Below are 19,078 nucleotides of genomic sequence, written 5' to 3'. Positions count from 1 at the left end.
AGGACCTAAAATATTCTTAGTGTGCTTTATATTAGTAAAATGAAAATCAAGAATTGCTTAGGGAAAAATAAACTGTTCTGAGGAGAATGTTTAAATTCTTATCAGGCATTATTTATTTTACTTTGATATTATTGTAAATTAACTCTGAATTATAGCAACATTATTTGTTGTTTTTTAGAGGGGCAGTTAAGACACATAAAAACTGGGGAACCATTTGTTTTTAATTATCGGGAAGATTTGCACAGATGGAACCAGAAAAGATATGAGGCTCTGGGAGAGGTATGTCACATATACTCTTTTAAATTTGTGTTTTCCAATTTTAAATATTCAAAATAAAGGTTTTAGATATGTAGTAGTTTGTATACTGTTTTTATAAAAAGTCACTTAAAAAGGTTTTTGTGTCTTTGTGTTTAGTTATTTTACATAACTTAAAAATAACCAAACACAAAGACACAAAAACCTTTTTAAGTTATGTTAGAAACATATCCTCAGTTTAAAAGTTTGTACTTGTGTACAAACATATCCTTCTCATGATCTTTATTTTTTGTAGTGAATCATTGCATAGAAAAACAAATTAATGCCAGATTTTAGTTTTATTCTTTTAAATGTTATTAAGAGGTTGAATCTCCACAGTGACAGGAGGAAAAAAGTATTCTTTTAAGTGTTTATTTACATAAAGAAGAAATAAATTGAATCTAGTCTACTCACTTTCAACTTAATAAGGAATTAGGTGTTGTGAGCATTAGATATCTCACATGGTATCATTGGTAGGAAGCTTTGAAAATGTTATTTGTCATATAGGTGAATGTTTTGTTAAAGCTAAAAGTTTTACATGTTCTTATATTGTCTTTATTTTTTAAATGATGCATGTGGAAACATTTGTTTAATGTGGTAACTATAATAGCTAGTTTACTTTTCTGTATTCCATTTTGGCTTTTTAATAAAGTATTCAAATGAATTATATGATTAAATAAGAACATAAAGAATATATGATAGCTTAAATGATAGCATAAAGAATTTATAATATGCTGAGAGACAATTTCCCTTGTGTATTTTGCATTTCTACATGTTTCTGAGCAAAGGCTTTGTAAGCCTTTGTAATGAACTGTCTTTTCAAGACTATTTATATAGGAAACAGGCTTCCAAGATAGAGATCTTGTCTCTTTCCCAGGCAGCAAGCGTATTTGTTTGCTGTTTAATATAATAAAGAGAGTGCTTCTCCCTTTCCCCATTAATGGCAAAGAATGGTAAGTTTGCTAATAGTCACCTTATAAGATTGAATTTGCTGTTTGAGATTTATTAGCTGTGACAAAGTCCTACTGTGTGCTTAGCCTGCCACATAGCTTATTTGTAATTTGAGGGGCAAAAAAATGGATGAACATATGAATTCATGCTGCCTGTTGTCTCTTGATGTCTCTTTCGTTTGTGACCCAGGAGTCTCGTGTTCTTCTGATGGCATCTATAAGATTGTGCAGACTCAACCTATTATCTTATAAGCAGTATAAAATCTCGCAAAGACCCTCGAGAGTTATTGACAGTATTGTCTAGCATTTATAATTTGAATATATTCAGTGACCAGAATAATTTCTGCCTTATATAAAAATTATGCTATGTGCATAATATGAATGTACCACAGTGAATTTCACCTTTATGTATCTCTATAAAGCAGGAATTTAAAAAATAACTATGAATTAATAGAAGAAAGAGCAATAAGTATAGGAAGGAGAACAGAGAAAGGTAGTTAGGGAGCCAAATGGGAAGTACTAGGGTCTAAAGTAGATCAGTTTATATTCCATGCATATATGGTTATCCAAAAAGAACCCCAATATTATGTTAATTATAATACACTAATAAGAACAGAAAAAGTTTTTAAAAAACTTTCCCAGTTCCACTTGAATTATATGTGTAAACTGGTTATATTTTTATTATAGAATAATCTTTCTATAATGGCCTTATAATATAGCTAGTGTTTTTTATTTGTTTTTAAATGTGGCGTATATTTTACTCCTTTTCATGAGCCTTGTGTACCAACTTGCTTGGACAAGTTGCTGTTTTCCAAACATACCTTGTCCTTTTTTGGCATCTACCTTTATTTTTTTTACTCTCAACCTGTATCCTTCAACATCATCTGTGTCAAAACCCAGCTTGTGTATATTGTTAAATTATACAGTGTGTAAATGATTTCTTTTTCCTCTGATTATATACTTAATTATTTTGGTTATATGGAGGTCACGGATTTATTCTTGGTGGACTTTATTCTATGAGAATTAAAATAATTTTGACTTTTCATTTTAATTATTATTTATATAGTGAGAGCATATTCTGTATTATCTACATTACCACCACTGTGCCTGCATTCAGATTTGTGTTTATGATCAAATTGGCTCTAAGTAATCACCCCAAATCACAGCAGTTAACTATTATTACAATGTTTTTAGATCAATGTTTTATGAAGTTAGTGTTTCTTAGATCAATTTTTCATATCTCTGGTTGTATACAAAGTATATTCACACCAATTTGTGTCTTCATACGTGTATTTGGATAATAATGTTCATCACATTCCACAATCAGTAATAACCCCATGTCCCCTCCCTTTCCCCCAACCCCTCTGCCCTATCTAGAGTTTGACTATTCCTCCCATACTCCCTCTCCCCATTCTTCTATGAATCAGCTTCCTTATTTTGTTTTGTTTTTTAGTTTTATTGATTCATTTTTTTAAATACATGACAGTGGAATGCATTACATATATAGTTTTTCATCTTTTTATATGGAGTATGTTCACACCAATTCATGCCTTTATACATGTACTTTGTTTTTTTTTTGCATTACAATTCCTATTACACATATATACCACAATTTTTTTATATCTGTTTATATATAAAGTATGTTGACACCCAATTCGAGTCTTCATACATGTACTTTGGATAATGATGTCCATCACATTCTACTGCCCTTACAGATCCCCTGCACTCTCCCTTTCCCTCCCCTCTTCCCTGTCTAGAGTTCATCTAATCCTTGCATGCTCCTCTTCCCTACCCCACTATGAGTCAGCCTCCTTATATCAGAGAAAACATTCGGCATTTGTTGTTTTAGGATTGACTAACTTCACTTAACATTATCTTTTCCAATGCCATCCATTTACCTGCAAATGCCATGATTTTATTCTCTTTTATTGCTGAGTAAAATTCCATAGTGTATATATGCCACTTTTTTTTAATCCATTCATCCACTGAAGGGCATCTTGAATCAGCTTCCTTATATCAAAGAAAACATTGGCATTTGGACTTTTGGGATTGGCTAACTTAGCATTATCTTCTCTAACTCCATCCATTTTCCTGCAAATGCCACGATTTTATTCGAAGAGAGGCCTTTTTATCTTCTGACTTTGATTTATTTTTTCAGTGTCTTGTGATTTTCCTGAAGAGATCTTTCACCTCTTTGATTAGATTTATTCTTTCCTGTGTCCTTATAATATTTGTTGGATAATAAATGAATGTAATAGAATTTCATACATTGTTAAGTATAAATTCTGAATATGTGTATTTTAGAAGAGTTTCCTAAATTTAGAAATTCAAACATAAAGGGGCATATTTTATTATTATAAGAAAGAAAAACTATAATGTAACTTTCCTGTTTGTAAAGCTAAACAACTTTTTAATTATTTCTATTTCAATCCAATTTAAGATCATTTTGGACTATTAAAGCTTCATTGACTAAGATTATTTGATAGAAATAGTATATATTTAACATTCTATTGGAAAATTTTAATCTTTATATTGAATCTTCAGTATAATTTAGAAAGTGGAAGATCTTGTAGAACTAAAGAGTTCAAACAGATAAACATATTTATATTCTAGAAGTATCTTAGTATTTTGTTTCTAGTTTTCTAGTTCTAATTTTTCTGCATATAGATGCACTAAAACCATCCTCTCTCTTTATCAGTGGGTCAAGGGGAGAAGTCAAAAGAGAATACAAATCTGAGTTTTCTCCCTAAATGCATGCTTTAATAAAAGCTTTTGATATGCTTAATATTGAAGTTTTAAGGAACATTGTAACTTCAACTGGCAATCTGGAAAAAAAAAAACCTTTTTTTTTTTTGGCATTTTTCTACTTAATACCAAGTTTTGTCTTTAGCTGAGAGCTATATATATGTTTCAGAACTGCTGTTTTAGTTTATGTTTATTTGTCTCTTAAGGAGATTATTATAGCAGTCATTCAGCAGAAATTGTTTTTAAGATTTGTTCCTGGAATACTCTATCATTTCTATGTAAATTAAACTTATTGTATAAGTAAAATAAATTGATATGTCAGTTTAATTTTACAATGCCATTCCATATTGCACAAAAGAATACATTCATACAATCATATTTCTATAGTCAAACAAATGCTTTTGCTAATGCATATATATTTTATACTATCTATGACTAAAAATACATAGCCCTTATAAGTTTTGATGATTTCTTTAAATGTAGAAAGATACTGTCAGCTTAAGGGGGTGGGAAAGTGGTGTTAAAGGGTAATTTTCAAAATAGAAATCTTTAGTGTACATGTATTAGAGTAGAATGTCAAGCAATAGTGTTTCTTTTGGGCTCAGTGAGAATGAATAGAAAGCTATCATATTAAATAGTAAATGGGATGGTAGAAATGGCACATAACTTATGAAATTTTCTTAACTCTCATGTCAATACTGAATTTTTATTAAATGGAAAATTTAAAATCCAGCAGAAAGATTTAAAATCTTACAGTGTAAGATTTCTAGATTCCTAGATCAACATTAGTAATATGTCCATTAAATGGTGGAAAATTACCAAAAATATTACATTTTTAAAAATGTGATTTATTAAAGAATATGGGCAAATGGAACTTATAGGGTTTTTTTCAGTTGGCTATTCTGGTATTTAAAACTAGGAATAGTTGAAAGTCAGGAACAATACAAATTATCACTATTTTAATAATCAAATATTTGAATATACAGCTATCTGCATATAGTGAGTACCTTCATAGTGTAAAAATAATACATTTTATATTGTACTGGCCATCAGGAATTTTGCATTCTTATTTTGTCTAAGTCACATTGTTGAGACTTTAAGAAATAATATTTATATGCCTTCACTGTAAAATGGGAATAAAATTATATGTACTATTATGGAGAATAAGTCAGGTGGTACATATGATATCATTTTATGTTCATTAGGAGCATGGAAGGAAAATAGAACTACATTGTTTGAGAATATTTCTAATTAATATTTATTATTGATATTATAAATGTTTAATTTCTTGTTTATCTCTGTCCTCTCCTTGTCCATTGTCAGAGACTGACATCAAGCATATGTTTCTTTAGTGGATATAAAGAAATGACTATTGGCCCAGAATTAGTTAGCAGTCTCCTTTGTCTTATATTTTATTCTGACACACACACACACACACAATTTTTTTTAGTGGTTTTATTTGTTTGTTTGTTTATATGTGATGCTGAGAATTGAACCTAGTGCCTCATACATGCCAGGCAAGTGCATTACTGCTGAGCTGCAGCCCCAGCCAAATTTTCCGTATTCTTTGATAAAGAAAAACTACAAGAGTCTTAAAACAATGTGTCATTGACATGTGATTAGGCAGTTGCACCAATTGAACAGCAATGTCTAGACACAGAGAAAGCCCAAATACACATGGAATTTTAGTTTATGTTAGGTGCAATCCTAAATTACTATAGGAAAAGTGTGATTTAGTAATTGATAGATAATTGCTCATTAGAATATATAATTTGACTCTTCATCACAATGTACAGCAAAATGAACTCCAAATGAATCAGAGATCTAAATGTAAAAACTGAAATAAAATTTACCAACCCCATAGCATTGATTAGAGTCTTGAAATAGCTCCTAGTAGCAATGATAGTGGTTTTAAAATAATTGTTTCCTATTAAAACAACCTGAGTTCTTTAGAGAAATGTTTAGTTCCAGTGTGAGGTAAGAAATGAATGTCATAAGTCTAGAGTATCTTGTCTAAGACCACCAGTGAAGCTTCCAAAGATTACTTGTTTTTCTAAAACTTGGGAATAAAAAGATAAACAAGCAAACAAACCAACCATCCCTCTAAACCAAATAATATCCCAATCCTTCAAGCCCCACTGAACTCAACCAATGAATAAAAGGCATGAACAAGCAGTTCACAGGTAAGGAAATGCAAATGCTCTTTAAGATTATGGAAAGATATTAACTTCACTTATTATGTTTAACTTAGTCGATGAGACTCTACAGAAACAGGACTTCTTATATAGTGCTGGTGGGAATATAAAAGAGTAAATCCCTGTGATGGGAAATTGTCATAACTTACAGAACTGCTTGAGATGCATTTTACCTATTATAGGAGAAAGGAAGGGAAAGAAATACATATATCTGTTGTTTGTTTATTTTTGTTGGGGAAAAAAGGAGGAATAAACTCAGTGGAGGGAAGCAAAAGGATTTCCAAGCATGAGAATATAGGGCACTGTTGGTGGTTATGGAGATACAAAAGCCCTGTGTAAAGACCAGAGAGAGGCTTCTAGGAGCTAATTGTATCTCCCAACTGACAACCAGCAAGGAAAAATGGATCTCAGTCCTTAGAACTGCAATGAACTGCATTTTCCCAATGACTGAGTAACAGATTCTTTCTGGAGCCTCCTATTAAGTAATACTTTGATTTTCATCTTCTGAAACCTGGAGCAGAGAAACCAGTAGTACCAACCCAGGATTCTGCTATAAATTGAGGGTGCTAAATTGTGTTGTTTAATTTGTCACAGCAATAATAGAAAACTAGTTTTTAGCTTTCAGTGAAATAATTGATTCAGATAAGGATCATCAAAGAATGCCAATTCTTTTAGATGAAAGGATATGAGGGAATAGAGTATTTGCACATTTTTTACTAAATTACTAAAGTATCACCTCATATATTTCTTACAATTGTAAAGGGGAAAATATATACCTTAAAATAGAGATCTAGCTATCAGCACTGTATGTAAGTGAACAAAGTTAATATCACTAGTAATAGAATGGTTTGACATTATATGTTTTCTGAAGTGATACAATTTGAAGTACACAAACTTTAACTATGCATATTCTTCTTATGTAAATTGAATGTGACCATAATGAGACCCTTAGATGTATTTTTCAATTTTGATGAAATACAGGGGATAAATAAAAAGTTAAACAATACTACCAAATTCAGAGCATGGGACATATTAAAATATAGTTGACCTGGTATCATCAAAAAGTGGATGTCATTAAAAATAATAAGGTGTACTTGGGTGCAGTGGCATATGCCTGTAATCCCAACGGCTCTGGGGGCTGAGACAGGAGGATCACAAGTTCAAAGCCAGCCTCAGCAATGGTGAGGCACTAGCAACTCAGTTAGACACTGTCTCTAAATAAAATACAAAATAGGGCTGGGAATATGGCTCATTGGTTTGACACTGAGTTCAATCCTTGGTACCTAGTAATAATAATAATAATAAGTATGTGTTAGATGTCAGAGAAATTGTTATATGCAAAAAACCAGGAAATCTAATAAGCAAATACACTGTATGAACTTCTAAGGGATATTGGCTCCAAAACTAATAATACAAAAATTTAAAAAACTTATTCATTTTAGGGACAATTGGGAAAGAATCATTAAGATTTTTTTCAATGAGATAATGGCATTATAGTCATATAGTAAAATGTTCTTATTCTTATGTAAACTATTTAGGGAGAAAATCATGATGCCTGAAAGTTATTTTTAAATGTTTCTTTTAAAAGAGAGGAAAGCACAAAAATAAAAAAGAAGACAATATGGCCAAATGTTAACAGTTGTTTAATCAAAGTGGTAGGTGTAAAAGTATTTATTGTACTATTTTTCAGTTTGTTTGAAAATTTTTGAAATTAAATATTAGGGAAAAAGAATAAGATGTAGGAAATTTAAAAGAGATTCTCTTAGGTAAGTGAGCCTGGTTCATTGGTTAGTTCACTTTACTATTATTTGATAATACTGTTTTATTTTGGACTCTTCCAATACAAGGATTTGAAATAGTTGTCTCTTGATATCTGAGTAGGATTTGTTCCAGTACTCCCATGAACACAGATATTTGCAAATGCTCTTAAATACCTTATTTTAAATGGTGTAGTATTTGCATATAGGCTACACATGGTCCTCTGATATACTTTAAAATCATCTGTAGCTTACTAATACAGATGCCAGTGCTATCTAATAGTTGTCATAATATATCATTTAGGGAATATTGAAAAGAAAAAAAGTCTATATATGTTCAGTTCAGATACCTTTTTTCCCCTGAATATTTTCAGTGCCCAGATGGTGACATCTATAAGTGCAGAACCAGCAAATAATGGAGGGCCAGCTGTATTTTTCTCTGGAATAAAAGCAACTACCATACCACTTGAATTATCTCCAAATAGTTTGATCTGTTGCTTTAGGGATACTTTGCTTATTATTTTACCTAGGGCAAACGTGCATTTGGAGTCATGGAGGGAGTGAAATAGTTGGGTGAGTATAGTGAATGACAGTCTTCCGTGAGTCTCTCATGCTCCTACATTTATTACTGGATGTGCCAAGAGCTTAAGGACCTTCTCAGGATTGTATTTATACCGAACAATCTTGAGTAATAAAATGTCTCTTTCTGGGAGAGAATAGGCTTGCTTACCACTTGCTATAAAATGGTAGTCTCCTAAGCTCTGCATGACTCGATTTTGACCCAAACCATTGTGTGAGTAACATCCTCCTATGATCATGTCTCATGAACCCTAAGGAGCTAGGGTCCAGGGACCCAGTGCAAACAGACTGATGCTATATTATGATTAATAAAATACTTTCTTTGTCTTTTACCAAGGAGCCTTTATCTGCTACCAGGTATCCACAAAACAGTAACGGGGTAATAAACTAGCTTTGAAGTACAGTAAAATCACATCTCAGAGCCTTCTGTGATGATTAAATTTTCAGTAAGTGATCTTCAGTAATTCTTTTGTTTTCATCTGTCTTTTCACTTCTGTTGCTCATTGGACCTTGCATTTTCAGAGTCTAAAGCTCCTGCGTTCTGTGGGGCCATCAACCTGCTTTCCTTATTTAAACATAGAGTGCTAGCATTCATTCAGCTATTTAAGTCAAAAACTTCATAGTCCTTTCTTCGTTATTTTTAACTCATGACCATATTACCTTCTTCAGATCATAACTTTCCCTATCTTTACTTATATCGGGTTAGCTTAAGTCTGTATCTTTTAATTCTACTATAGTAATTACTGCCATGGATTGAATTGTGCCATTTGCTCCTAAATTCATATGGTAAGGCCCTAACCCCTAAGGAAGTTGTATTTGGAGGTAGGACTTTTAGGAAGTGGCTAAAATTAATTGAGGTTAGGAGGGTGGGGCCCTCCAGTAGGATGGTATCCATTTAAGAAAGAGGTGTCTCTCTACATGTACACACAGTGAGGAAAGGCTATTTTAGGATACAAGAAGGTGGCCCTTTGTAATCCAGAAATAAAACCCTCACCAGAAATGAAATCCTTAAACTTGGACTTCTGAGCTTCCAGAACTGTGAGGAGTAAATTTCTCTTGTTTAAGTTATCTAGACCATGGCATTTTGTCATGAAAGTTCAAACTTACCAACAAACTTACTTCCAGTGTGGTCCATCCATTTCTATTTCACTTCCATCATTTCTATCTCTTTGAACCTATTCTTAACATTGCACTCAGAGTTATTTTTTAAAGCTGAAATTATGATCAAGGTTGCTTTAAGAACCTATTTGTGATTCTTTACAAATGAACTTCAAACTCCTTACCTTGTCATACCTGAACTTTCATGAGTTGGCCTTTTTATACTTCTCTAGCTTTATCATTTTACTCCTCTCTTGCCTCAGTCTCTACTCATTCTATACTTGAGCTATATAAATCTACTTACATTTTAAAATATGTCATGCTGTTTTATATCTCTGTGACTCTACCCATGCAAAGAGCATTTGGTGCCAGGAATGCTGTTTTACCACCCCCCTCCCATCTGCTTGCAGAATATTTATTCATCTTTTAAACTTAGATCGACCTCTAAAAAGATTTTTCTGATCCATATAGGATAGAATGAATGACCTCTCCTTTGTGTTTCATGTGCTTTTAGAGTAATTGTAGTGTAATATATGTAACACTATATTTACCTCAATTTATATATATGTGTATATATATATATATAGATAGATAGATAGATAAATATATGTCTTCCTTTACTACATGTATTAGCCATACTAAAGCTAGATGGATAATCAGGATTCTCCAGAAAACAGAGCTAATTGGACATGTATGTGTGTATAAATACACACACACACACACACACACACACACACACACACACACACACTTATTTTAAAGATTGACTCATTCAGAGTAAAGGTCAGCAAGTCCAAAATCTGATCAAGGAGCTGGAAGAGTGGAAAGAGGTATAGCTTGAATCCAGGGCAGTTTTCTGGTATAATTCTTTTTGGTTTGGGAAAGCCAGCTTTTTTACACAGTTAAACCCTTCAACTTATTAGACAAGGCTCATCCACATCATGATCTACTTTACTCAAAAAACATAATTTCATTCATATACAGCCTCACAGAATCACCCAGAATAATGTTCTACCAAATATTTGGGCAATTTGGCCAAGCCAAGTTGACCCATAAAATTAACTATCACAGATAGTAATCACATCTGAATGTAATTTAGTTTGAGTATGCCATAAGATCTCACATAGATGCTTAATTGCTTTTTTTCCCCAGAAACTCATCATTTTTTTTCTGTATTGATTAGTAACTTTCCACAGAAGCAAGGTTGATGTGCATTTTAACACACTATAGCATGGTAGGCATGCAGCAGATCAATTTTGTCCTTTATAGCCAGGAAACTTTGTAAATTTTCACTCATTTAAGTTTATACTTATAAGTAACCAGTGTTCTAGGATTTATATACTGCATAATTTGATGGTCTGGCAGGGAGAAATTCCTGGAAATTACTTCCCAGAAAAAAATATTGGGTTTAAATGTAACCTAGAAAGTCAGAATGAAAAAATGCTGGTATATTACTAAAGTCCATTAACTCCTCAACAGTTTGTCATATTCATCATCAGACTGAATGACCAAAATGTCTCCAATTTAATGCCACTCATAGTGGAAGGGTGTTCTGAGGCCTTGTCAGTTTCCAAAAGAGAGGTGGTCTTGGCAAATATATGACTTTGTATCTTCAGGAATCTGGTATAATCATTAAAAGATTCAATATTGCTGTTTTCGTCTGAACTATACCAGTGTAGTGTTGGATTTCCCTGAACACCTACCTATTAATTTATCTTCAGCAACTATTTCTTCTTTCTCCTTGTCCTTGGTTTTAACTCAAACCATTTTACCCCATGAAGAGACATTGGGTTTACTTATGGTTCTGCTCTGGTTTGTTAATAATACTATGAATTTAGCAAATGCTTTCTCTTCGGTGCCTTCCCATTCATGTAGGATAGGATTACACAGATATAGAACTATTGGGCACTGGGCATTCAGCTTTACTATCAACCACAATTTTACAGATGGAGTAAAACCATGATTCATTCCATTAGGCCCTTAGGTTAACATAGATATAATTTCTTGCTTGGAGATTATCTAGTATCCACAGTTGAAACGTTAGTCCTGCAACTACTCATCAGGTAGAGGATAAATACTGAGGTAATGTAGAGTAGAATTATAGTCACACTTGCATTGTTCCTGATCTCATCTTCCTTAGATTCCTCACAAAAGCAGAGTAAGGACCCTCATTGGGTACCCTATGTTGAGTATGAGAACACTTTGCCAGTTGTTGAATACAGTGTATGTACCATAAAACACATTTTAAAATATCTGAACAAATATAACTTGGCCTTCCAAATTGGTAGAATAGTTCTTGTTCTAGATCTCTTACTGTGTTTTGAGTATTCCCGTCTTACACAAGGTGTGCACAGTCCAGTCCAGAGTAAGTGTCTGTTTCTGTCATGCCTGTTATATTGTCTTGAGACTACACGTCATGGTCTAGTATCGTCTACTTACTCACTGTGTGCAGAGCTATTACCCTAGAAAATATACCTGTTTGAACACCATCTTTCTTCTGGGTAGATTGGTAAATCTTTGTCATTTTTATGCCTCAGAGAATAGAAGAGGAATGCCTGTCATCAGCTATCACTGTGTAGTTGAAGTTCCCGTGTGTTTATATTGTTTGTGAATGCAAGCAACTGCCTTGAGAGAGTATACTGACATTTACTTGTTGATTCAAATCATCCTATGATTCTAGAACGCAATCTTCTGATGTGTATTAGCACATCCTACTTTATTGAATCCCATAAGTTCCCATAGTTCCATGCTTTATATTCATGGGAAACAATCATGGGCTTTTGACATGGGCTCTAGTCTGCATTTTTTCATTACTTCAGTAGTCCAGTATTCCTTTGCTATTTTCCTGACCATAAGATTAAGCCATTTACTAGCATCCATGAATCAAAATAACACAAACCATAGGGCTCTTATTGTTGTCTAACTCTTCTGTTGCTGCAAGAATAACAGCATATATTTAAGTTCACTGAGCTAATTTATTCTTATCTTTTTGAGTTTTTTTCCCATCAAATGGTCATAATTTGACAGCTTTTAAAAGAGTATGCTGCCTATTACCTTGGGTCTGCCATCTGTAAACCATGCAGCTTTTTATTTGTCAACTAGGAACTGCCAATGGAGCAATACCTATGTGACTCTAGGATCTAATAGTTTCCTAGATGACTTCAAGATTGGTCCTAAGGAAGAAGAGGTTATTCTGATTGTGAATATGATACATCTGTCCTTGTGTTCCTCTAGTAGATGTTATTTTGACTGTGAATATGATACATCTGTTCTTGTGTTTCTTTAGTAGATGTTAAGTTCCAATCTGCCTGAATTCAGGCTTCAGACATTTCCAAAATTATATCTTAGTGTGGATTATAAGAGCTGAAGGGTATTGATTGAACTACTATGGCCTCTTGTAATTTTTATATAGCCTGCTATTATTCAGGCCTCTGTTTAAATATGGTCTTCTTTCACATACCTTTATGGACAGGAGTTAACATTATTTCCAGATGTAGAATATGTACCCTTTGTTAACCACAAGAGCTTAACCAAATGTTGTTTCTTGTTTAGTTTCTAAGGTAGGCAGAGTATTTTTTTTAGCTGCCTGTGGGATATCACCAGTGACTTTTGCCCAGGTTTTGGGGGGATTTGGCTTTGGGGGATTGGCTTATTTCACTTAGTATGATAGTCTCCAGTTCTGTCCGTTTACTCACAAATGTCATAGTCATTCTTCTTTATGACTGAGTAATACACACACACACACACACACACACACACACACCACATTTCCTTTATTTATTCATTGGTTAAGGGCACCTATGTTGGCTCCACAACTTTGCTGTTGTGAATTGTGCTGCTATAAATCTTAATGTAGCTGCATCCATGTAGTATGCTGATTTTAAATCCTTTGTATATATACTAAGGAGTTCCATTTCTAGTTTTTGGAGACATTTTCATACTGCTCTCCAGAGTGGTTGCACCAATTTGCAGTCCCACCAACAATGTATGAGTGTATCCTCTTCCCCACATCCTTGTCAACACTTGCATTCTTGATAATTGCCATGGCTGACTGGAGTGAGGTGAAATTTCAGTGTAGTTTTAATTTGCATTTCTCTAATTACTAGAGATATTGAACTGAAAGCATTCTCCCTAAAAACAAGTATAAGACAAGGATGCCCATTTTTACCACTAATACTCCACCTAGTCCTTGAAACTCTAGCCAGGGGCCAGAGAAGGAAATTAAGAGATACAGATAGGAAAAGGAGAGCTCAAACTATCTTGTGTTTGATGATGACATGATATTATATTTAGAAGATCCAAAAAATGTCACCAGAAAACTTCCAGAACTCATAAATGAGTTGAACAAAATAGCAGGATACAAAATCAACAGCCATAAATTAGTTGTGTTCCTTTACTCTGGTGATGAATCTGCTGAAAAAGAAATTAGGAAAAGTATTCCATTCACAATAGCCTAAAAAATATAGAAAGAAAAGAAAAGAAAAGAAATACTTGGAAATCAATTAACAAATGAGGGGAAAAACCTGTACAATGAAAACCAAAAAACACTAAAGAAAGAAATTGAAGAAGACCTTAGAAGATGCCCCTGTTCTTGGGTAGAAAGAATTATTATCAAAATGATCATACTACCAAAATTGCTATACAGATTCAGTGGAAAGACCTTCAAAATTTCAATGGCTTTCTTCATAGAAATAGAAAAAGCTGTTATGAAATTCATTTGAAAAACTAAGATACCCAGAGTAGCCAAAGCAGTCCTTGGTGAGAAAACCTAAGGAGGTTGTATCATAAATACCAGACTGTTATGGTTTGATGAGATGTCCCCCAAAAGGTCACATGTGAGACAGTGCAAGAAGTTTCTAAGGAGAAATGATCGGGTTTGTGAGACTCTTAATCCAATCAATGAATTACTCCCCCTACTAGGGATTAAGTGAGTGGTAACTGAGGTGGTAGGTTGTGACTGGTAGGATGTGATTGGCAGTGTGGGTATATATTTGTATCTGGTAAGTGGAGCTATCTCTCTCTCTCTCTCTCTGATTTCTGATCACCATGTGAGCTGCTTCCCTTTGCCATACTCTTCCGCCATAATATTCTGTCTCACCTCAAGCCCTGAGGAATAGAGCCGGACTTCTATGGACTAAGATCTCTGAAACTGTAAGCCTCCAAATAAACTTTTCCTCCTTTAAAATTGTAGTTGTAACAGTGAAAAAAGCTGACTAAAACACAGACCTTACATTATATAATAGAGTTGTAGTAACAAAAACAGCATGGTATTTGTACCAAAACAGGCATGAAGACCAATGGAATAGACTAGAAGACAGAGACAAATTTACATTTAGTTATCTTATACTTGACAAAGATGCCAAAAACATGTATTGGAGAAAATATAATCCTTTTTAAACAAATGGTGCTGGGAAAACTGTAAATTCATTTGTAGCAGAATGAAATTTAACCCTGAACAAATCTGAACTCATAATAGATAAAAAACCTAGAAATTAGACCAGAAACCCTGAATCTGCTAGAAGAAAATGTAGGCCCAACACTCTATCAACACTCTGTCAATATGGGAAGTGACTTTCTTAACAAAACTTGTAAATAAGAAATAAAATAAAAAATTAATAAGTGCTACGGCATCAAATTAAAAAGTTTCTTTATAGCAAAGGAAGCAATTAAGAAGAATGTAAATACAGTTTCTGTTCTCTCCAACCGAATTGGAGTAAATGTTTTCACCTGCTACTGAGTGTGTTAATATCCAGGATATACAAAGAACTCAAAACACCAAATAAATAATACAGTCAATAAATGGGATCTATTTTTGTTCTTCCACATATGGATATCCTGGTTTGTTATCTCCCCTTGTTAAAAAAAAAAAAAAGGCTATCTTTTTTGAGATTCAGATGATCATAGCTGTATGGGTTTGTTTCTGTGTCTTCTAGTCCATTGGTCTACCTTTCTGTTTTTTATTGCAAATACTATGCTGTTTTTGTTACTGTTGTTCATTGTATAATTTGAAATTGGGTATTGTGATGCCTCTGACATTGTTATTGTCCCCTCCCCAAGATTCCTTTTTCTCTTCTGGGTCTTTTGTTTTTCCATATAAATTTTGGGATTTTTTTCTATTTCTTGGAAGAATATCATTGCTATTATGATGGGGAATGCATTGAATATGTAGATCCCTGTGGTAACATGCTTATTTTAATAATATAAATTCTAACTGTGAATAGGGGAAGTTTTTCCATCTTGTAATACTTCTTTAATTCTTCTTTCTCTGTTCTTTAATATTCATTGTAGAGATCTTTCACCTTCTTGGTTACATGTGTTTCTAGATTTTTTTTTTTTATGTTTTGCAGCTATTGGGAATGGAATTGTTTTCCTGATTTTTTTTTTACTCAATCATTTTCTCTTTGGTGTATAGAAAAGCTATTGATTTTTTTGTATGTTAATTTTTAGATCCTGCAACTTTGCTGAATTTATCAGCTCAAGAAATTTTCTGGTGGAACTCTTAGGATCTTCTAAGATTGTGTCATCTACAAATAGGGATAATGTGACTTTTGTTTCCTATTTGTGTCTTTTTTCTTTTGTCTAATTGCTTTGTTTAAAATTTTAAGGACTACATGTATAAAGACATGAGTGATGTGACTTTACTGTATATAACCCGAGATATGAAAAATTGTGTTCTATATGTGTACTATGAGTTGAAATGCATTCTGCTGTCATATATAACAAATTAGAGTAAAAAATTAATTAATTAATTAATTAATTAAAAAGATCTAGTGACCTATTACATAGCAGGGCAACTACAGTTAATATACCATGCACAAAACTCAGCTCAAAATGGATCAAGGACCTAGAAAAAAACCCAGAGACCCTGTGTCTAATAGAAGAGTAGGCCCTAATCTCCATCATGAAGGATTAGGCCCCAATTTCCTTAATAATACTTAATAATGGCACAAGAATTAAAATCAAGAATCAATAAATGGGATGGACTCAATCTAAAAAGTTTTTTCTCAGCAAAAGAAACAATCTTTGAGGTGAATAGAGAAGCTACATCTTGGGAGCAAATCTTTACCCCTCACACATCAGATAGAATCTCTAGGGTATATAAAGAACTCAAAAAGCTAAGCACCAAAACCATAAATAACCCAATCGATAAATAGGCCAAGTACCTGAACAGGCACTTCTCAGAAGATGATATACAATCAATCAACAAATGTAAGAAAAAATGTTCATCATTGCTAGCAATTAGAGAAATGCAAATCAAAACCACTCTAAGATTTTTATCTCACTCCAGTCAGAATGGCAGCTATTATGCATACAAACAACAATAAGTGTTGGTGAGGATGTGAGGAAAAAGGTATACTCATACACCGCTGGTGGCACTGCAAAATTGGTGCAGCCAATATGAAAAGCAGGATGGAGATTTCTTGGAAAATTGGGAATGGAACCACCATTTGACCTAGATAACCCTCTCCTCAGTCTAAACCCAAAGGGCTTAAAAACAGCATACTGCAGGGACACAGCCACATCAATGTTTATAGCAGTACAATTCACAGTAGCTAAATGTGGAACCAACCTAGATGCCCTTTAATAGATGAGTGGATTAAAAAAAATGTGGCATATATACACAATGGACTATTACTCAGCAATAAAAGAGAATAAAATTAGGTAAATGGATGTAGTTAGAGAAGATAATGTTAAGTGAAGATAGCCAATCCCAAAAAACCAAATGCTGAATGTTTTCTTTGATATAAGGACGCTGATTCATAGTGGGGTACAGAGGGGGGAGCATGGAAGAATAGACGAACTCTAGATAGGGCAGAGGGGTGAGAGGGTAAGGGAAAGGGGTAGGGGGTTAGAAATGATGGTGGAATGTGATGAACATTATTATTCAAAGTACATGTATGAAGATATGAATTGGTGTGAATATACTTTGTATACAACCAGAGATATGAAAAATTGTGCTCTATATGTGTAATATGAATTGTAAAGCATTCCACTGTCATATGTATATTTAAAAAATAATAAAAAATATATTTTACATCTCAAATTTTCTAAAAGAATAGGTTTTAAACGTTCTCACCACAAAGAAATAATAATAAGTATATAAAGTGATGGACATGTTAATTAACCTGATTCAATAATTCACAATCTAGATATGTATTGAAATATCTTTCAGTTAAACAATAAACAAAAATTAATGTTTGTAACAAGTAAAACACATACACAAACAAAATGGTGTCTCCTGGAAAGAACATATTATTGGATTTTATTTTTTAATATAGTATAAGGCATCCTCCTTTGGATTATTTCAGCCATTTACATTTAATGTTATTATTGATATGGTTGAATTGGTAATTGCCTTGCTTTTTCTCTTTATATGTTTTGTGTCTTTCTTTTTTTCATTTCTTCTTTAATGATTTATTTTTCTATTGAGTGAGTATTTTCTAATATAACTTTTAACTTCCATAATGACTTTTCTTTTACTGTTTTTTGAATTGTTTTTAGTGGTTGTTGAACGACTTACTGGATACATTTTAATTTATTACAATCTATTCCAGATCTATACTTATATAATTGAAGTGAATATATAAATGTTACTTCAGTATATAACAGATGCAGCAAATATAACATATCATTGTTATACATGTTAAATAATACTTTATCACATTAAAATTATGTAATATTTGTTACAAATAAAATAATACTTTATTGTAATTATTGCCTGCTATAATTTTATATCTATTAAAGAAGTCAAGATACAGTGTCTGTTGTAACTATTCAACTCTGCAATTGTAGTATGAAAAGAACCATGGATGATACATACATGTATGAACATTGCTGTGTTCCAATAAAATTTATAGACATTGAAAGTTATAAAAAATTAAGTACTACATTGAATAGGAATGATGAGAGTATAAATTTTTGTCTTGTTCCTAATTTAAAGGCTTTGTTCCCAGAATTTGCCTAGTCAGTGTTTTAACTTGGTTTTCTCTATCCTTTCTGATATTGAGGTAAGTTCTTTCTATTTCTAGTTTCTTCAAGGTTTACATCATGAAAGTGAAGAATTTTTCCATTTATTTTCCTGCATCTATGGAGATGATCGTGTGATTTTTGTCCCTGTTTTAATTTGTGTGGTGTATTTATGTTTATTGATTTGAGCATATTGAGCCATCTTTGCATCTCTGGAATGAAGCCAACTTGATCATGATGTGTGATCATTTTAATGTATTGTTGAATTTAATTTGCTAATATTTTATTGACAATTTTGCATCTGTGTTTATCAGTAATATTAGTCTGAATCTTCTTTTGCCTTTATTTGAGTTTGTAATCTGGATGATACTAGTTTCATAGAATGAATTTGGAAGACCCCTGCCTCCAATTTTCTATTTCATGGAATAAGTTTAAGAGCAGTGGCATTAGTGTGGGTAAAATTCAGTTTTAAATCCACCTGGTCTGGGTTTTT

The 19,078-nt window shown here is 32.9% G+C and overlaps 1 protein-coding gene and 1 long non-coding RNA gene across 21 annotated transcripts in view; both read left to right on the top strand.

Annotated features, from left to right (window-relative positions):
• Arb2a (ARB2 cotranscriptional regulator A) overlaps positions 1 to 19,078 on the top strand; it is a 446,980-nt gene that overhangs the window by 77,895 nt on the left and 350,007 nt on the right. For 14 of the 20 annotated variants that reach the window (XM_040273170.2, XM_040273173.2, XM_040273174.2 and 11 more), the window contains one exon: positions 179 to 279. The exons of the other annotated variants lie outside the window; for them this stretch is intronic. In XM_040273170.2, coding sequence (XP_040129104.1) covers positions 179 to 279 — 101 coding nt within the window. The remainder of the gene's footprint in view (positions 1 to 178; positions 280 to 19,078) is intronic. 20 annotated transcript variants of the gene reach the window in all.
• LOC144376666 (uncharacterized) lies at positions 10,258 to 18,330 on the top strand. The gene is made up of 2 exons (XR_013437184.1): positions 10,258 to 14,769; positions 16,066 to 18,330. It is a non-coding gene; the product is annotated as an uncharacterized LOC144376666 (long non-coding RNA).

The sequence above is a fragment of the Ictidomys tridecemlineatus genome, chromosome 1, assembly GCF_052094955.1.
Source record: "Ictidomys tridecemlineatus isolate mIctTri1 chromosome 1, mIctTri1.hap1, whole genome shotgun sequence".
Lineage (NCBI taxonomy): Eukaryota > Metazoa > Chordata > Mammalia > Rodentia > Sciuridae > Ictidomys > Ictidomys tridecemlineatus.
The sequence above is the reverse complement of the archived record's forward strand: the minus strand, read 5'-3'. Positions and strand labels throughout refer to the sequence as shown.